The sequence below is a fragment of the Dendropsophus ebraccatus genome, chromosome 13, assembly GCF_027789765.1.
Source record: "Dendropsophus ebraccatus isolate aDenEbr1 chromosome 13, aDenEbr1.pat, whole genome shotgun sequence".
Classification (NCBI taxonomy): domain Eukaryota; kingdom Metazoa; phylum Chordata; class Amphibia; order Anura; family Hylidae; genus Dendropsophus; species Dendropsophus ebraccatus.
In genome coordinates this window covers 10,455,603-10,473,734 of record NC_091466.1, presented here as the reverse complement: position 1 = coordinate 10,473,734, position 18,132 = coordinate 10,455,603, and the positions used below count along the sequence as shown (strand labels likewise).

The window sequence follows — 18,132 nt, the reverse complement described above, 5'->3', positions numbered from 1 at the left end:
TCATGTGGATTCTGGAGCTTCTGCCAATTTTATTAGCTCTGCATTTTGGTCATGCTTGGGAATTTGCCCTCTTCTGCTTAAATGTCCATTAACTATTACTGGTGCTGATTTTACCCCTTTGGCCCGGGGTAAAATCCAGTACATCACTCCGCATCTTGAGGTGCAAATTGGATCAGTTCACAAAGAAAATCTTGATTTTCTGGTTATGGATAACTTATCCTCTGACATTATTTTGGATTTGCCCTGGTTGGACCAGCATAATCCTGTGTTTGACTGGTCTAACAGGGAATTGATTAAATGGGGGCCAAATTGTGCTTCTCATTGTATTGCGCTGAATGTCACAGATTGTTCTCCTGTGGAGGGAGCAATTCCTGAGTTTTTATCTGACTTTGCTGATGTCTTTGATGAGAAGGCTGTGGAGGTGCTACCGCCACACCGACCTTATGATTGTGCGATTGACTTGATGCCAGGGTCCAAGTATCCTAAGGGAAGAATCTTCAATCTGTCTAGACCTGAGAGGGAGGCCATGCGAGAATATATTCAGGACAGCCTTCGCAAAGGTCACATTCGTCCATCTTGCTCTCCCTTAGGGGCTGGGTTCTTTTTTGTGGGGAAAAAAGATGGTGGTCTTAGACCTTGTATTGATTATCGTGAACTAAACAAGATTACCATTAAGAACCAACATCCCCTTCCCCTGATTCCGGATCTATTCAATCAGATTGTGGGCGCCCAGTGGTTCTCCAAGATTGACCTACGTGGGGCCTACAATCTGATAAGAATTAGGGAGGGGGACGAGTGGAAAACTGCCTTTAATACGCCTGAAGGGCATTTTGAATATCTGGTTATGCCATTTGGGTTAAGCAAAGCGCCGGCAGTTTTTCAACATTTTGTTAATGATGTTTTCCGTAAATATCTTGGGCAATTTTTAGTAGTTTATCTGGATGACATTTTAATCTTCTCTCCTGATTGGGCCTCACACATAGCTCATGTTCGTAAGGTTATGGAATTGCTCAGATTGAACCATCTGTACGCTAAACTGTCCAAATGCCAGTTCGGGATCCAAAAGGTCTCTTTTCTGGGTTACATTATCACCCCTAACTCCTTCTGTATGGACCCACTGAAGGTGGCTGCTATTGAGAAATGGGAACGACCTACTAGTCTAAAGGCCCTGCAACGATTTTTAGGATTTGCCAATTATTATAGAAAATTTATTAAAGGCTTCTCAGTCATTGCCAAACCACTGACTGACTTAACCAGAAAAGGAGCTGATCTTGTGAACTGGAGTCCCGAAGCTGTACAGGCATTTGGACAGTTGAAAAAATGTTTTTCTGAGGCCCCAGTGCTTATTCAGCCGGATTTAGATCAGCCATTCATCATCGAGGTAGATGCTTCAGAAGTGGGGGTTGGAGCGGTCCTCTCACAAGGTTCCGAGACCCTCACTAATCTTAGACCTGTAGCCTATTTTTCAAGGAAGTTCTCTAAAACTGAATGTAATTATGACATTGGTAACAGGGAGTTGTTGGCCATTAAATGGGCCTTTGATGAGTGGAGACACTTCCTTGAAGGGGCTAAACATAAGATCAGGGTTTTGACTGATCATAAAAATCTCTTATACCTTGATAAAGCTAAGCGCCTTACTCCTCGACAGGCAAGGTGGGCGTTATTTTTTACCAGGTTCCATTTTGAAATTACCTTCCGTCCGGGTTCTAAGAATGTCCGAGCGGATGCTCTGTCTCGCAGCTTTGAGGCCAGCAATGCCCCCAGGGAAGAACCTGAGACTATTTTAGCACCAGGTGTGGTCGTTGCCACCCTCCAACCTGACCTTGCCGCCCAGGTGGTAGATTCACAATCCCTAGCCCCTAGGAACATCCCGGAGGGAAAACTCTTTGTACCCCCCAACCTTCGACTCAGAGTTCTTGAAGAGACCCACTGTTCAGTTTTAGCAGGTCACCCGGGCATTGCTGGCACAAAGTATCTGCTCTCACGGTATTATTGGTGGCCGTCTTGGGCCAGAGATACTAAACTGTTTGTTGAGGCCTGTGAGGTCTGTGCCAGGTCCAAGGTTCCTCGTAGATTACCTGAAGGTCTTCTACATCCTCTCCCTTTGCCTGAGAGACCCTGGACCCACATTTCAATGGATTTTATCACTGACTTGCCACCTTCAAAAGGGAAGACTGTTATCTGGGTCGTAACTGATAGATTTTCTAAAATGTGTCATCTGATTCCCCTTAAGAAACTCCCTAATGCACGTACGTTAGCATCTCTGTTCATCAATCATATTTTACGACTTCATGGGGTTCCAGAGAACATTGTGTCTGATAGAGGGGTGCAGTTTGTCTCTAAGTTCTGGAGGGAGTTCTGTGGTCGATTGGGGACTTCGTTGGCATTTTCATCTGCCTTCCATCCTCAGACCAATGGGCAGACTGAAAGAGTCAACCAATCATTAGAACAATTTCTAAGATGCTTTGTTTCTAGTGCCCAGGACAAATGGAAGGAGTATTTGTCCTTGGCAGAATTCGCCCTCAATAATAGAGAAAATCATTCTACCAAAATGTCGCCGTTTTTCTGCAATTATGGTTTTAATCCGAGGTTTTCATCTGCGCATGCTGCTGAATCTGTTAACCCGTCAGCTGAAAAAACCTATAGAAGACTGTGCACAGTCTGGGCCCAAGCTCTTGAGAACTTGGTTAAAGCCCAGGAATTATTGAAAAAACAAGCCAACAAAAGACGCATATCTGGCCCAGAATACCTAGTGGGTGACAAGGTGTGGCTTTCCACCAAAAACTTGAAACTTAGGGTTCCGTCTGGAAAACTGGCACCCAAATACATTGGGCCATATGTCATCACTGAGATAATTAACCCTGTTTCTTTCAGGTTGCAATTGCCAAGAGTCATGAAAATTCATAATGTGTTCCATAAGGCTCTATTGAAAAGGTATATCACTCCTGTGTTGCCGTCTATTCCTCCAGATCCCCTGGTCATTCAAGGGGAGCTTGAGTTTGAAATTGAGAAAATTCTGGACTCTCGCCGGGTGCAGAACTCCGTTCAATACCTCATTCATTGGAAGGGGTTCGGCCCGGAAGAACGGACTTGGGTGGCAAGCCGAGATGTCCACGCTCCTCGTCTCATTAGACAATTTCATAATTGTAACCCCTCTAAGCCTCGTCCTTTGAGTGAGGGTCCTGAGGCCCCTCATAAGAGGGGGGGTACTGTTAGGAATGTGACTTTGCGCTCCTCAGTCCATGCCGGGCGGCCGAGGAAGCGCTGAATTTCTGTCTGTGTTTGCACTGAATGAACTGTGTTTTACTTTCCAGCCACACCTGCCTTGCCTGTCAGACTTCTGGCAGTGCAGGGGTTACTGCACTGCTAGATCTGTTCAGCTGAGCTTGGTGCTGGGATCAGAGCTGGTCCTAGTCTCTGATCCAGGATAAAAAGCAGTCAGATCCTCAGTTCCCTGCTGGTTATTAGTTGTTTCTAGTCCCAGCTCCCCTGCTCCTTTCCCAGCGTTCCCTGTCCTAATCCCCTTGCTATTGCTCTACCCGTGTTCTGACCTCTTGCCTGACATTTGACTATCCGCTCTCCTTCTGATTTTGTACTGCGTTGTCTGTTTGGTTTTGACCCTGCTAGTTGACTATCCTCTATTGTGTTTCGTTTGTCTGTCTACGTTTTATGTATTCACCTACGCAGTGTAGGGACCGACTCCATGGTTGTCCGCGACCGTTTAGGGTCGACTGAGGCAAGTAGGCAGGTGACAGTGGGTGGGTTCAGATCTAGGGCCCACTGTCTCTTCTCTTGTCTACTCCTGCCAGTCATGACAATGAATTACCGGCTTTAATAGAGCTTCCTGTAATAGTTAATATTTAATTAATAAAACACATTTCCGTTCTAATAAAGTCACTTTTGTTGTTCAATAATTTAAATAAAACAAATCTATACTTTTGCAATTAAATATACTGTAAAAAAAAATATATATATATATATATATGTGTATATATATATATATATATATATATACATTTATTTATATATATTTATTTTAACAGTATATTTAATTGCACAAGTATGGATTGGTTTTAATTGAATTGAACAACGAAAGTGACTTTATTAGAACGAAAATGTGTTTTATTAATTAAATATATTAACCAATACAGGGATCGGCATTATTGCAGAGGATCGCTAACCCCGGTAATGCCGATCCCTGTATTACTGCTGTTTCCTGTCCATTTCTGTGGTGTTTCCATCATTTTCTGTGGTTGACAGGTTTTCAAGCACAGAAAGCAAAAAAAAATAAAAAATTCGGAGCGGACTTCCAAAAATCCGAATCCGATTGGACTCAGACTTTTGGAAAAATCCGAACCGGATCCCATACCGGCCGAACCGGTTCGCTCATCGCTAGTTGTATTATCATTCATATTCTCTGAAAAAACTGCCGGGGTATGTAAACTTTTGAGCAAAACTCACACTCTCTCTCTCTCTCTATATATATACATATATACAGCCGCCTTCACTCCAATAATATGTCCTTTCTGTATACTCCTGTAAATAAGAAGATTTACCTCTGATGGGAACAGACACGGACTCAGTGTAGGATACAGGATTATAGATGTATAGTCTTCTCTCACATCTGTATCTCACGGCTGTATCTGCTTCTCTGTGGTGCAGCACTTTATCTCCCGAGTCCGGTAGAAGTATATCACCTTTATAGATGCTTGTTGAGTTTACATAATACTCAGGCCGACTGCGACAACTCATAAATATACCTCCGTTAGATACATGGAGAGAAGCCTGCAGGATGACCGGGCCTAAAATACAATGTAATAAAATAACAGCAGCGATAATAGAGGAAGAACACACAATGTCATTTGTTATTACTCCAGAATATACAGGATCGGATGGTGTTATTACTGATATGTTATCATTAGAGATGAGCGAACATGGTTGTCCGTGCTCACTATTTGCTGAAACGTTAGAGCACTCAATACTCGAACGAATACCGCATGGTGCTCAAATAGATTTAATAGTCTCCACCTTGCATGTTCGGCGGCTTTAATCAGCCAATAGACATGTAGGGAAGGGGGTGGGAGGTCCTATGTTAGCCACTCACATAACAGTGATTGGCAGGCTGCATCAGCTGACCTGGGTGTATATAGACGCAGGTCTCCAGATGCTCAACTCAGTTGCTGTTAGTTGTCAGGAAGAGCTGCTGGAGCAGGGACAGAGGTAGTGTAGGCTTAGTGCGGTTAGTCAGGCAGGCGATTAGGTTCTACGAAATAGTATACTGGTATATAGCTAGTAATAGTTAGCAATCCGCAGCTATCCAAAAGTCCTTTTTAGGACTCTGGTGATGGGGACTGAGTATACTCTGTTGTATACATATTAAGGCTAAGTTCACACAACGTATGTTTTCGTAAAAGTACGGTCGTTGTTGCTATCGGCAACAACGGCCTTACTTTGTACAAAAAACATACGTTGCGTTGCCTTCTATGGGATCCCGGCCAGAGCGTATGCACATCGTATACACTCCGTCCGGGATCCCTCGCGGCACTGCCAAGAACTGATATGTCAGTTTTCGGCGCCCGCTATTCATTGAATAGCGCCTGTAGGAAACAATGTCAGTGCACACTATGAAGCGAGTGGCTGTGGCCGCAAGCTTCATAGTGTGCTGTGGAGAGTTATGATGCAGGTGCGCACAGATGCGCCCGCATCAGGACTATGTGGCCGAAAAGATCATTTTCAGAGACCGTCCGCTCCGGTCTTTTCTGATTATTTCAGAGACCGCCGGGTCATGGAACAGACGGTCTCTTACACCTTGTGAACATGGCCTAAAAGTGTCACTCACCTCCAGCTTTATGCCTATAACTACTAGAATCCCTGGAGTGTCCTCCTCCTTTGGGGTGCACACTCAAAAAAATTACATCCCTCATCCAATGTGCATGTGCCCCAAAGGGTGAAAGTGCTCCAGGTCTTTAGTGGCTTCAGACATGAAGCTGCCTGCTTCCTAGAAGAGAAGTTGTCGGTGGCTGTCATAAGGAGGGTGCTGGGTGAGTGTAGAGTCCAAGGTGTTAGGAATATACTGCAGAGACCAGTTGTGACTGGCAGAAATCGTCATGGCGCCTGTCCAAACAAACTAAAGAGAAATTGACCAACTCCAATAAGAGAAGATGTCACCTATCAGTCACTGGATGTAACTGCACTGTAATCATTGGGTCCTATTCTATTATCACTATCCTGTATCTGGGTCCTATTCTTTTCAATATGTTTGTAAGTGAATTGGATTGGTAGGTAAGGTTTGTCTATTTGCTGATGATATAATAGTGTGTAATTGGGTTAATATTCCTGGAGGGGTCAGTAATATGGAAAATGATTTAGCATTACTAGATAAGTGGTCAAAATAATGGAAACTGCAGTTCAATGTTTCCAAATGTAAAACAGTAGGGTACACAATGTAAACTTGCCTGGTATATACGAATATCTATCCTAAGATAATAAAAAGGGTCTTTTTCTGCCAACATCCTTCTATGTTTCTGTATGGCGTGCAGAGCCTGTATTCTACTGTATTATTCTGCTGAGTAGTTGCCTATAGTTCTTAGGCAAGGTTCACACACAAGCTTAAAGGGAATACATGGTGGAATCGAAACGTTGCCCACCTGATAGGTGAATAAACCAGCTTTTCTTCCCACTATTGGAGCGCCGTCTGTTACATTATTTTCTATCTGGATATGGTATGAGATACACGCACTAGTGAACTCACCATCACTGACATCCAGCCTGACTGCAGAACTATTCCCAGAGCCGGTCACACACCGGTATGTCCCACTGTCACTTCTCTGGGCAGAAGGGATATTAATAAGATTCCCAGTAGTATTCCTCAGTAATCCATCATCTCTATACCAGTAATATGGCCCATAGCCATCTCCATTACACATCATTGTTATTTCCTCTCCTGTGAAGATCTTTCTCCAGTCTGGATAGAAGGTCACCCTGATGGGGGCGGCAGCTCCTGCAAAACATCACATTGGTCAGAGGAGACGACAGTAATAATCAAAGAATATATAATCACATGGTAGATATGGCTGAATGTTTAAAGGGGCACTCCAGGGAAAATCTTTTTCTTTCAAATCAGCTGGTTTCAGACAGTTTTACAGACTTGTAATTTACTTCTATTTAAAAATCTCCAGTCTTCCAGTACTTATCAACTGCTGTATGTCTTGCAGGAACTAAAAGCAGGTGTGCCTTCATACCTGTGTGCTGCGTCACGACAACCTACCACCTGTCTGAGCTATACTCTACTGACCAACCACCATTGCAGTGAAGTCACACAGTACCATCAAATTGAAGAAGAGCATATTTACTGACGTACCCCTCTGCAACTCGCCAGGACCTAAGGGTAATCCCAATGGCTGCTTCTCCCTTAACTGGAGCCTATACTACTGGACGTGTCACTCGGTGCCCTCACCCAGCAATAGACAGATCTTTGTAGCTGTGAGTACAGGTTGTTCTTCAAGTTTATCACCACGGACTCCAAAGTGGTTAGAGTTCTTACAGCAGAGGACTGCCCTGATTGGATAGGTCCCCCTTAAGGTAGTCCGCCTGTTTCCTCAAGTCGCCAAGTCTCCCACACTAGTCTCCAGTAACTGAACTGAAACGTTTGCAGGGTTTCTATAGTGTCAGACCACCTGCTGAAGCAATGATTTCAAGTATTAACAGGAACCCTGACCTGCCAACAGCTCCAGCTAACAAACTGCACCTTGTGTATAAGAACTTGGTATTATCTATACTGCACCTTTAGGCTGGGTTCACACGTAACTGATTCGCTGCGGATCCCTTCCCAGTCACTTTCTATAGGATTACATACTCACAGGGGAATTGTCATCCCGCTGTATGTAAGTGGCAGCCCCCTTAACCCCCCCAGGCCTGGTGCATACATTACTGGGTCGCGCTCCGGGGGCTCCCAGCGTCTGGACGCCCCGCTGAGCCGATTGTGCCCTCCGTATGTCAATTCTTTCGGCAGAGGGTGCACATCCTAGTCAATGAATTCCGCAAGAATTACTAAGGTGTGAACGGGTCCTGAGTGTCTCCGCTATACTAGCAGGTGGTATGGCATTGTTCTTTCTAAACCCTCAACCCCCAGCTGTAGGCCACAGGGCCCTCTACTGTCTAAGCAATTAGGTGTTAAATCCTCCTCTGTTAGTAATTTATATTATAATTTTTGTTGCTTTTTAAAGGGATTGTTCAAATGTTTTTTTTCTTTCAAATCAACTGGTGCCATAAAGTGCCAGAGATTTGCAATTTACTTCTATTAAAAAAACCTTTCAGTACTTATCAACTACTGTATGTCCTGCAGGAAGTGGAGTATTCTTTCCAGTCTGGAGAGAAGGAGAGGTTTTCAACTGCAATTTGCTACTGCTCTGGACAGTTCCTGACATGGACAGAGGCGGCAGCAGAGAGCACTGTGTCACACTGGAGAGAATACGCCACTACATACAGGACATACAGCTGCTGATAAGTACTGGAGATTTTTAAATAGAAGTAACTTACAAATCTCTGTCGCTTTCTGGCATTGGTTGATTTAAAAAAAAAATAATTGTTACCAACCCCTTTAACCTCTTAAGGACATATGACGTACCCGTACGTCATATGTCCTCATTAGCACTTCAAAGCGGGGCCGCGCGGCGACCCCGCTTTGAAGCGCCGCCGTCCCGGGTGCCGCGTGTAGCCCGGGACCGCTGCTATTAGCGGGCACGGTCTGATCGCCGTGCCCACTAATTAGCTAATCGGAGGCAACCGTTCCCTGGTGTCTAGTGGGGGAGATCGCTCCTCCGGGACGTTGTCTGATGCCGGCCGGGGACTCATCCAAGATGGCGCCGTCCCTGGCTCGGCACTCGTTTACTTCTGGCTGCAGCAGCCGAAAGCAAACGAGTGCCTATCTCATTGATCTTTGCTGTATATCTATACAGCAAAGATCTCAATGAGAGATCAAATCATATATACCAGAAGTCCCCCAGGGGGAATAACCCTAACCCCAGGGGGGCTTCTAGTATAAGTGTAAAAAAAAAAAAAAAAAAAAAAAAAGTGTTGTTTATAGTAAAAAGCCCCCTCCCCTAATAAAAGTCTGAATCACCCCCCTTTTCCCAGGTTTTGAATAAAAGTAAACAAATAAATAAATAAACATGTTTGGTATCGCCGCGTGCGTAATCGGCCGAACTATTAATTAATCACATTCCTGATCTCGCACGGTAAACGGCGTCAGTGCAAAAAAATCCCAAAGTGCAAAATTGCGCATTTTTGGTAGCATCAAATCCAGAAAAAATGTAATAAAAAGCTATCAAAAAGTCGCATATGCGCAATCAAGGTACCAATAGAAAGAACACATCATGGCGCAAAAAATGACACCTGACACAGCCCCATAGACCAAAGGATAAAAGCGTTATAGGCCTGGGAATGGAGCGATTTTAAGGAACGTACAGTATATTTGTTAACAATGGTTTGAATTTTTTACAGGCCATCAGATACAATAAAAGTTATACATGTTATATATCGTTTTAATCGTAACGACTTGAGGAACATGCATAACAAGTCAGTTTTACCCCAGGGTGAATGGCGTAAAAACCAAGTTCCCCCAAATAAAAGAAATGCGTTTGTTTTTTTTCAATTTCACCACACTTTGAATTTTTTCCTGGTTTCGTAGTGTACCAAATGCAAAAATTCAGCCTGTCATTGCAAAGTACAATTAGTGACGCAAAAAATAAGGGCTAGGTGGAAAAATGCAAGTGCTATGGCCTTTTAAACACAAGGAGGAAAAACCGTAAATGCAAAAACAAAAATGGGCCCCGTCCTTAAGGGGTTAAATAATGTAACTAGAAAAAGATTATTCCTAATGGGGCTTCATGCTTAGGAACAGAAATTTGTACATTATCCATTTCCAATATTAATAATGTTTGCTTGTGTCTGTGTATAACTATAATAATTTTCCTTTACCATTTAATGCTTGTGTGTTTTAGCTTTTTTTTTTAGGCGCAGTGTAACATGACTATAAAGTGAGAATAGAGAGGACTGTGAGTACAGTGATGTAACTACTGGTGATAGTGTTGGATGATATATAGAGGATGTGACCAGACAGACACCTGGTTTACAATCACATGGAGAATATATAGGTCGGACAAGATTTACCTTGATCGCTGATGTCGGTCTCATCGCTGTGTGTACTATAGACCGGAATCAGTACTTGTTTTGTACACCTGTATACAGCCGTCTCATCTCTATGGTCCCCAACCAGGAATACAGAGTCACTGGCAGATGAATGGATCATTTCATTGTTCCTATAAAACTCTATTAGTCCCTGGTAATCCATGGAGCCGCTGTGACATCTCAGTGACAGGTCCTCTCCTTCATGTATGTAGGGCGGTGACTGCAGGACGAGCGGACCTAAGGGACACAGATCACAGCTGGAGTCTCTGTAGGACATATATACTGCCTGATGGTTTTACAGGAAATGTGACTATTATATTGCTTTCCATCTTTTAATTTAAAATTTATTTTTTTATATATATATATATATATATATATATATATATATATATATATATATACAGTATATATATATATATATATATATATATACACACAGACACATATATACTATGGGGGGCATTTATTAAGATTACCATACTCATAAGCGGTTCTTAAAGGGGTAACCAATTTAAACTTACATGTACCCTATCCACAGGATAGGAGACAAGTATGAGACTGCAGAGTCACAGATCTGCATGTGACCCGCAGCTCCATTTATTCTCTATGAAGCCTCCGGAAAGATCCAAGTGCTGTATTCATAACAAAGATGCTGGGAAGCCAATTTAGAGAGAGGGGGCACAGAGGTTGAACCCCCCCCCTTCCCCCTTAGTAAAGCCGTCAGGACCTGCACCTGTCACAGGGCTTGTGCAGGGATGTATACATCTATACCTGCTCTGGAGCAGATGTAGGCCTCTGCCATGGTTTACGTGTAAACTTTGATATATTAGGTGCGAGAGGAGTCCCCTCACCCCCTCCTGCCCCTGCGGGGCTTACGTCTGGCACACATCGCAGAAAAGGCCAAAATCTGCGTCATTTCGGTTGCGTACACTAGGGCCCATGTTTGATAAATGTGCCCCCCATTGTCTGTACATGGATCGACTCACCATGTACAACACTGAGTGTCACAGCCTCACTGATATCCTCCTCACTGGTCCCGCACCAGTAATCCCCACTATCCCCGGACTGGGCAGACTGTATGGTATAAGCTCCTCCTGTATGGATCCTCTCATAGTTCCTGTACCAGGTGACGTTTCCCTCCACAGCGACGTCCACATCACAGCTCATTGTTACAGAGTCTCCATATAGGATCCTGTTCCAGATTGGGGTGAAGGTCACTGCGGGCCTCACAGAAGCTTCTGGAAATATCACAGGTATTAAAGTATATAGTATACGGAAACAGTAAGATTTATCAATCCTTGTACTGAGGAGCAGTTGCCCTTAGCAACCAATCAGATTAAAAAAAAATTCAAAAAGACAGCAGGAATCTAATTGGTTTCTATGGGCATCTGCACAAGGTAAGATAACTCTCCACATACAGTAATACATATAGGAATACAGAATATATATCTGACTGCATATTCCTAGAGCTCCTTCTATGTCTATATCAGCCACAAAAACATGATGCATGATGTACAGTGCTCATTTAAAGGTGTATTCCTTGAATATATGACTGACCAGTGGGGTTCCAACACCTGAGGCTCCCGCCAATCATCAGTACAGGCCAGAAGCCCTGTGCCATCCATTGTATAGTGGTGGCGCCAGATACCATTCATTTAAATGGGAATTCAGCTGCAGTTATCTGGTACTACCAGTATACAGTAAACTGTGTCGGTCCCATTTACTGTATAATCTGGGGTAAGGTGTCAGCGAGTGAGTCTATGTAAAATTCCGATTCAGTTCAGCAAGCCCAATTTTCGCAACTGTGTTCTAAATACTGTGTGCCTCCATCTTGGAAGTGTTCTGCTATCTTGTCAAGTAAAGGAAATGGTGAGTAACAGTATCTATTCAACGCTATGTATTCCCTTTTTGTACTTTAACGTCAAGGACAGGCCACCTTACACCAGCCAGAAGAACGCTAACACCATCTCAGTGCGCCAACAGAAGGTCTGGTGGAGAATCCTAGCCACCATGGGCATCATGACCAGACTGTAACGGGACTACTACCCAGTGGCGGATTATGATGTGGGTGGTTTAGGCGCCGGCTGAGGCTTTTGGTGGACCCACCGCGGTCCAAACCACCTACGTCAAAGGATAAAAAAAAACCCTTACCTCATACATGCCCCACAGTTGCTGCAACTATCCTGGCACGCTGTCCTCTTCTGTCTTCCGGTTATAGATGGTGCCTGCCCCAGGAATCCAGCCCACCTCTTAGCGTTCCATCAATTACACAGCGCTGACAGGTGGCCGGGACTTCCGGCACAGGCAGCATCTGTGACAAACATTGCCTGTACCAGAAGAGGTCGGCAGAGCTGCAGTGACAGGGGAGTGTGTGGAAGGGGATTTTTTTCTGTTTTTTTTGTGTGTTTTTTTTTTGTGTGCTCAATGGCCCTTTAAGGGGGGGGGGCTACATTGGGGGCAATATACTGGCTATATACACTCACCGGCCACTTTATTAGGTACACCATGCTAGTAACGGGTTGGACCCCCTTTTGCCTTCAGAACTGCCTCAATTCTTGGTGGCATAGATACAACAAGGTGCTGGAAGCTTCCTCAGAGATTTTGGTCCATATTGACATGATGACATCACACAGTTGCCGCAGATTTGTCGGCTGCACATCCATGATGCGAATCTCCCGTTCCACCACATCCCAAAGATGCTCTATTGGATTGAGATCTGGTGACTGTGGAGGCCATTGGAGTACAGTGACCTCATTGTCATGTTCAAGAAACCAGTCTGAGATCATTCTAGCTTTATGACATGGCGCATTATCCTGCTGAAAGTAGCCATCAGATGTTGGGTACATTGTGGTCATAAAGGGATGGACATGGTCAGCAACAATACTCAGGTAGGCTGTGGCGTTGCAACGATGCAACAATTGGTACCAAGGGGCCCAAAGAGTGCCAAGAAAATATTCCCCACACCATGACACCACCACCACCAGCCTGAACCGTTGATACAAGGCAGGATGGATCCATGCTGTCATGTTGTTGACGCCAAATTCTGACCCTACCATCCGAATGTCGCAGCAGAAATCGAGACTCATCAGACCAGGCAACGTTTTTCCAATCTTCTACTGTCCTAATTCGATGAGCTTGTGCAAATTGTAGCCTCAGTTTCCTGTTCTTAGCTGAAAGGAGTGGCACCCGGTGTGGTCTTCTGCGGCTGTAGCCCATACTGTGTACTGTGCGTTCAGAGATGCTCTTCTGCCTACCTTGGTTGTAACAGTTGGCTATTTGAGTCACTGTTGCCTTTCTATCAGCTCGAACCAGTCTGCCCATTCTCCTCTGACCTCTGGCATCAACAAGGCATTTCCGCCCACAGAACTGCCGCTCACTGGATGTTTTTTCTTTTTAGGACCATTCTCTGTAAACCCTAGAGATGGTTGTGCGTGAAAATCCCAGTAGATCAGCAGTTTCTGAAATACTCAGACCAGCCCTTCTGGCACCAACAACCATGCCACGTTCAAAGGCCCTCAAATCACCTTTCTTCCCCATACTGATGCTCGGTTTGAACTGCAGGAGATTGTCTTGACCATGTCTACATGCCTAAATGCCGCCATGTGATTGGCTGATTAGAAATCAAGTGGTAACGTGCAGTTGGACAGGTGTACCTAATAAAGTGGCCGGTGAGTGTATATAAGGGAGGACTACACTGGAGGCCATAGACTTAAAGGGGGACTACACAGAATCATCTACTAAAGGGGTGACTACAGAGGGGGGCATTTAATATATGGGGGATGCACAGAACGCGCCATCTACTGCAGGGGGACCTACACAGGGCACCATCTACTATTCAGAGAATGAACAGAGGGTGCACTAATATGAGTAAGCTCATTGCTCTAGGGCCCTGCGTCAGTGTGTCTGTGCACTGCGTCTAGGTTGGACGTACAGGCTGGGGGCCCAGGGTAATCCATGTACTCTTTTTGAGTTGCTGCATTTATATGCCAAAATGCCGAAAAAAATTGTCACTGCATTAATGCGGTTTGCTCACAAGATGGCAGGACTGGACTTTACCTATAGCAGTAAACTTTCCTGGTCTTACCAGTGGTACTTTCGTAAACCCATGGAAAACCCTGTCGGCATCACAACAAAGGTGCAGCTCACTGTTGGGCAATATAATGCAAATTAAAGATGATCCCCCACAGTAACAGCGGTCCCTTTAGGTTGCCAGAAGAGGCCGACTGTGTTTCCTGTCCCTATAGTGTGGGGATCCAGTAGAGCCTGACAAGCCTAATGCAGAGGTGATGGCTGCTGGTAGGAGTCTGCAGGACCCATATCATGGTGTACACCACCATATTAGTGATATTGTCACCAAAGACTGAAGATTACGGACAACTAAGTACTTCAATTATATCAATTCACAATGATTTTCAATAATTTTAATTAGATGAGTGAATCAAAATTTGCAGCGAATCGGGCCGGCAATTTACTTTGTTCTGCAAAGCAAATTCCCACCCATTTTGTTAAGAAAATTCACAAAAAACAAAGTGGCAGCAGCACATGCTGTCTGGAGCATCACTTGGCGGGAGAAAGAGATTACCATAATCCCTAGCGCCAATCCAATCAGCTGCAGGCCCCTCTGTGATGTCAGCACCTCCCCCTCTAAATAAGGAGGTTCGGTAATGGAGGTGGCCAGTCGGCTGTGTGTGGAGGAAAGAGCAGAATGGCAGCAGGCAGTTACAGCAGAGCAGGGAGAGACTAACAGCAATATAGGGACGGAGAGGATAGGAGGGACAGAGAGGAGAAGATAGGAGGGCTGATTGTGGGGGATTGTTTGTCGTAGCTGCCAACCAAGTGTCCAGTTTACAAGTAACTGGGGTCCTATAGGAATTCAATGGGACCAGTAAAAACACAACCCATATTATTGACTCACTGGGCACTGTAAACTACTATTGAGTTAAAGGGGTTATCCAGCGCTACAAAAATATGCCCACTTTCTTGCAGAGACAGCACCGCTCTTGTCTCCAGTTCAGGTGTGGTTTGCAATTGAATTGAATTGCAAAACTCCACCCAAACTGGTGTTAGGATCCAGTCCTGGTTTTATGTTTTGCTGTGATTTTGGGCATGTCTGCCTCTTTGCAAGATGGCCACCGCAGCTTCAGTGGCCATCTTACCTGCTCTCTGAGGCTATAATAATGTGTGCACCTGTGCCCCTCCCTGCCTGAGTATCAGTTAGAACTTAGCTTCTGTCTGCCTCTAGCTTACAGACTCTCCTGTTTGTATATTGCTGCGGTCCTCTTATTCCAGAGTCCTGCTACTAGACCTCCTGATTATTACTACTGCTGCACATGGGATCACTCTGCTGTTTAAACTCCTCAGCAAGGTTTACCTAGTGCTACACATCCTGCCTGCTGTCTGTCAGCGGCGCTGCCGCTCACCTACCCAGGACCCGCTCCTGCTGTGTGCTATCTTCCTACAGATCTGTTAGTGGAACAGCCGCTTACCAACTCCAGCTCTGCTGAACCACACTCTGCTCACCTGCCGGACATCATCCAGCGCTGCTGCAACAAAACGTGAGTCTGCATATACTTACTGTGACTGTTGTCTGCTGTGTACACCCCTACCAGCCATAGGCTTCCACAAAGTATCCACACAAAGTGTAACAGGATACTCAGGCCCACAAGATGGAGGCCGCTGGGTCTGGGGATTTGGAAGCCCGTATTAAGAGACTTCATCAAATCACATCTTCTATACATACTGAAGTGCAGTCGCTAAAGACTAAAATAATTGCTCTGGAGACACAAGCAAATGAAAATGCGCATGAACTTAACATAGCAATCCAGGATTTGCGCGCTCGGACCACCTCTGTTGAGGCGCAGATGCCAGCTCACCCTGCTGCAGTACTGGGTCCTCCGAAATTGCCACCGTTCAGGTTTGGTGGAGATCGTGACAAGTTCCGTGGCTTTGTAAATCAGTGTCAGCTATACTTTGATGCACACGCCAGCCAATTTCCGAATGATCGCGCCAAAGTACTCTGTATCATCATGCTTTTGACACACAAGGCGCTAGCATGGGCGAATCCGCTAATTGAGACCGGTGATCCCTGTTTGAACAGTCTGACTCAGTTCCTTGCTGGCATGAGACTAATGTTTGATGATCCAAATCGTCGCATCACCGCAGAGACCAACTTATTGGCACTCCGACAGGGCCGACGTTCCGTCACGGAATACGCCATGGAATTTAAGAGATGGGCCATTGATACAGCTTGGAATTCTGAGGCACAACTCCCTCTGTTTAGAAAGGGATTATCTAGCGCCATCAAGGATGAGCTGGCCCGCAGTGAGGCTCCCTCAGAATTTGGAGATTTTGTGCATCATTGCATTCGGATAGATATCCGCTTATCTGAACGGAGACAAGAGAAGTGGGCAGCACTGAATCGAAGGGACAGTCCATCAGCTTCCCCATCTGCATATCCCAGGGAACCTTCCAATAGATCCCCACAGGAGATCGAGCCGATGCAATTAGATGCAGTACAGAGATCAGAGAGTAATGCTCGCAGAGAGCGCAGGCTGCGGGAAGGTTTATGTCTTTATTGTGGAGAGTCTGGCCACTTTCTTATAAATTGCCCTAATCGGCCTCGCAGAACAGCTGCAGCCGTGGCCGAAGGTGACCTGTCTGACTCTGAATCAGAGCTCTCAGAAGCATCACAGCAGTTGAATGCAGTAATTCAGACCCTGTCTTCTGTGGCCCCACACCTTGAAAAGAAGAAGAAAGAGACCCACTGCTTCCTGCCTATTCAGATTTGGACCAGCACTTGCTGGGTCCCCACCTCAGCTATGGTGGATTCCGGAGCCAGTGGCAACTTCATGGATCTTGCCTTTGCTAAAGAACATGGTATCGCTACACAACTAAAAGCTTCACCTGTGCTTATGGAGACCGTGGATGGTTCCCCCCTGACCTCGGGGCCGATAGATCGGGAAACTAAACCCGTGAGGGTCTCCATGCCACCCGACCATCAAGAGACACTCTCTTTCATGCTCATCTCCTCTCCTCATTTTCCAATCATCTTAGGCCTCCCATGGTTGAGGAAGCAGAACCCAGTTATCAATTGGGAAACTAGGGAGATACGCTTCCCAGCAAGTAAAACCTCAGCCATTTGCCTAGCCAAATCCGGTCCTGAAAGTATCTCTAACAATTTTCCATCAGTCTATCATGACTTCTTGGATGTATGCGACAAGAAAAATGCGGATAAGCTTCCTCCACACCGGCCATATGACTGTCCGATTGAGCTTTTGCCCGGTGCAGCGATACCCTTTGGTCACATCTATCCCCTAGCCGGACCAGAGTTAAAGGCCCTCAAGGAGTACATTGAGGAGAACCTGGCGAAGGGATTTATCCGTCCTTCTTCATCCCCTGCGGGAGCTCCGATTTTCTTTGTAAAAAAGAAAGATGGGTCTCTTAGACCCTGCATTGATTATCGGGAGCTGAATAAAGTTACAGTCCGAAATCGCTATCCGCTTCCTCTGATTCCTGAACTTCTGGAAAGAGTTCGCCATGCCAAAATTTTCTCCAAATTAGATCTCCGTGGAGCTTACAATTTGGTGCGGATTAGACCTGGAGACGAGTGGAAGACTGCCTTTCGGTGTCGCTATGGACATTTTGAGTACCTCGTGATGCCATTTGGGCTTTGCAATGCCCCAGCTACTTTCCAGCACCTGGCTAATGACATCTTCCGGGATCTCTTGGATCAGTTCATGGTGGTCTACCTAGATGATATACTTATCTTCTCCAATTCCCTGCAAGAGCATCAGGAACATGTGAGAACTGTTCTGGACCGTCTTCGAGTAAACCATCTTTACATCAAACTCGAAAAATGTGAGTTCCACCAGACTGAGATCCAGTTTCTGGGCTATGTCATCTCGCCACAAGGGTTGCATATGGATACAAGCAAGATCCAAGCAA

At 45.2% G+C, this 18,132-nt stretch overlaps 1 protein-coding gene across 1 annotated transcript in view; it reads right to left on the bottom strand.

Moving 5' to 3' along the window:
• Nucleotides 1-18,132, bottom strand: part of LOC138770410 (uncharacterized) — a 61,818-nt gene that overhangs the window by 21,097 nt on the left and 22,589 nt on the right. The window contains exons 3-6 of the mRNA XM_069949512.1: nt 11,175-11,426; nt 10,171-10,425; nt 6,752-7,000; nt 4,557-4,802 (exon numbers count right to left, since the gene is read on the bottom strand). Coding sequence (XP_069805613.1) covers nt 4,557-4,802; nt 6,752-7,000; nt 10,171-10,425; nt 11,175-11,426 — 1,002 coding nt within the window. The remainder of the gene's footprint in view (nt 1-4,556; nt 4,803-6,751; nt 7,001-10,170; nt 10,426-11,174; nt 11,427-18,132) is intronic.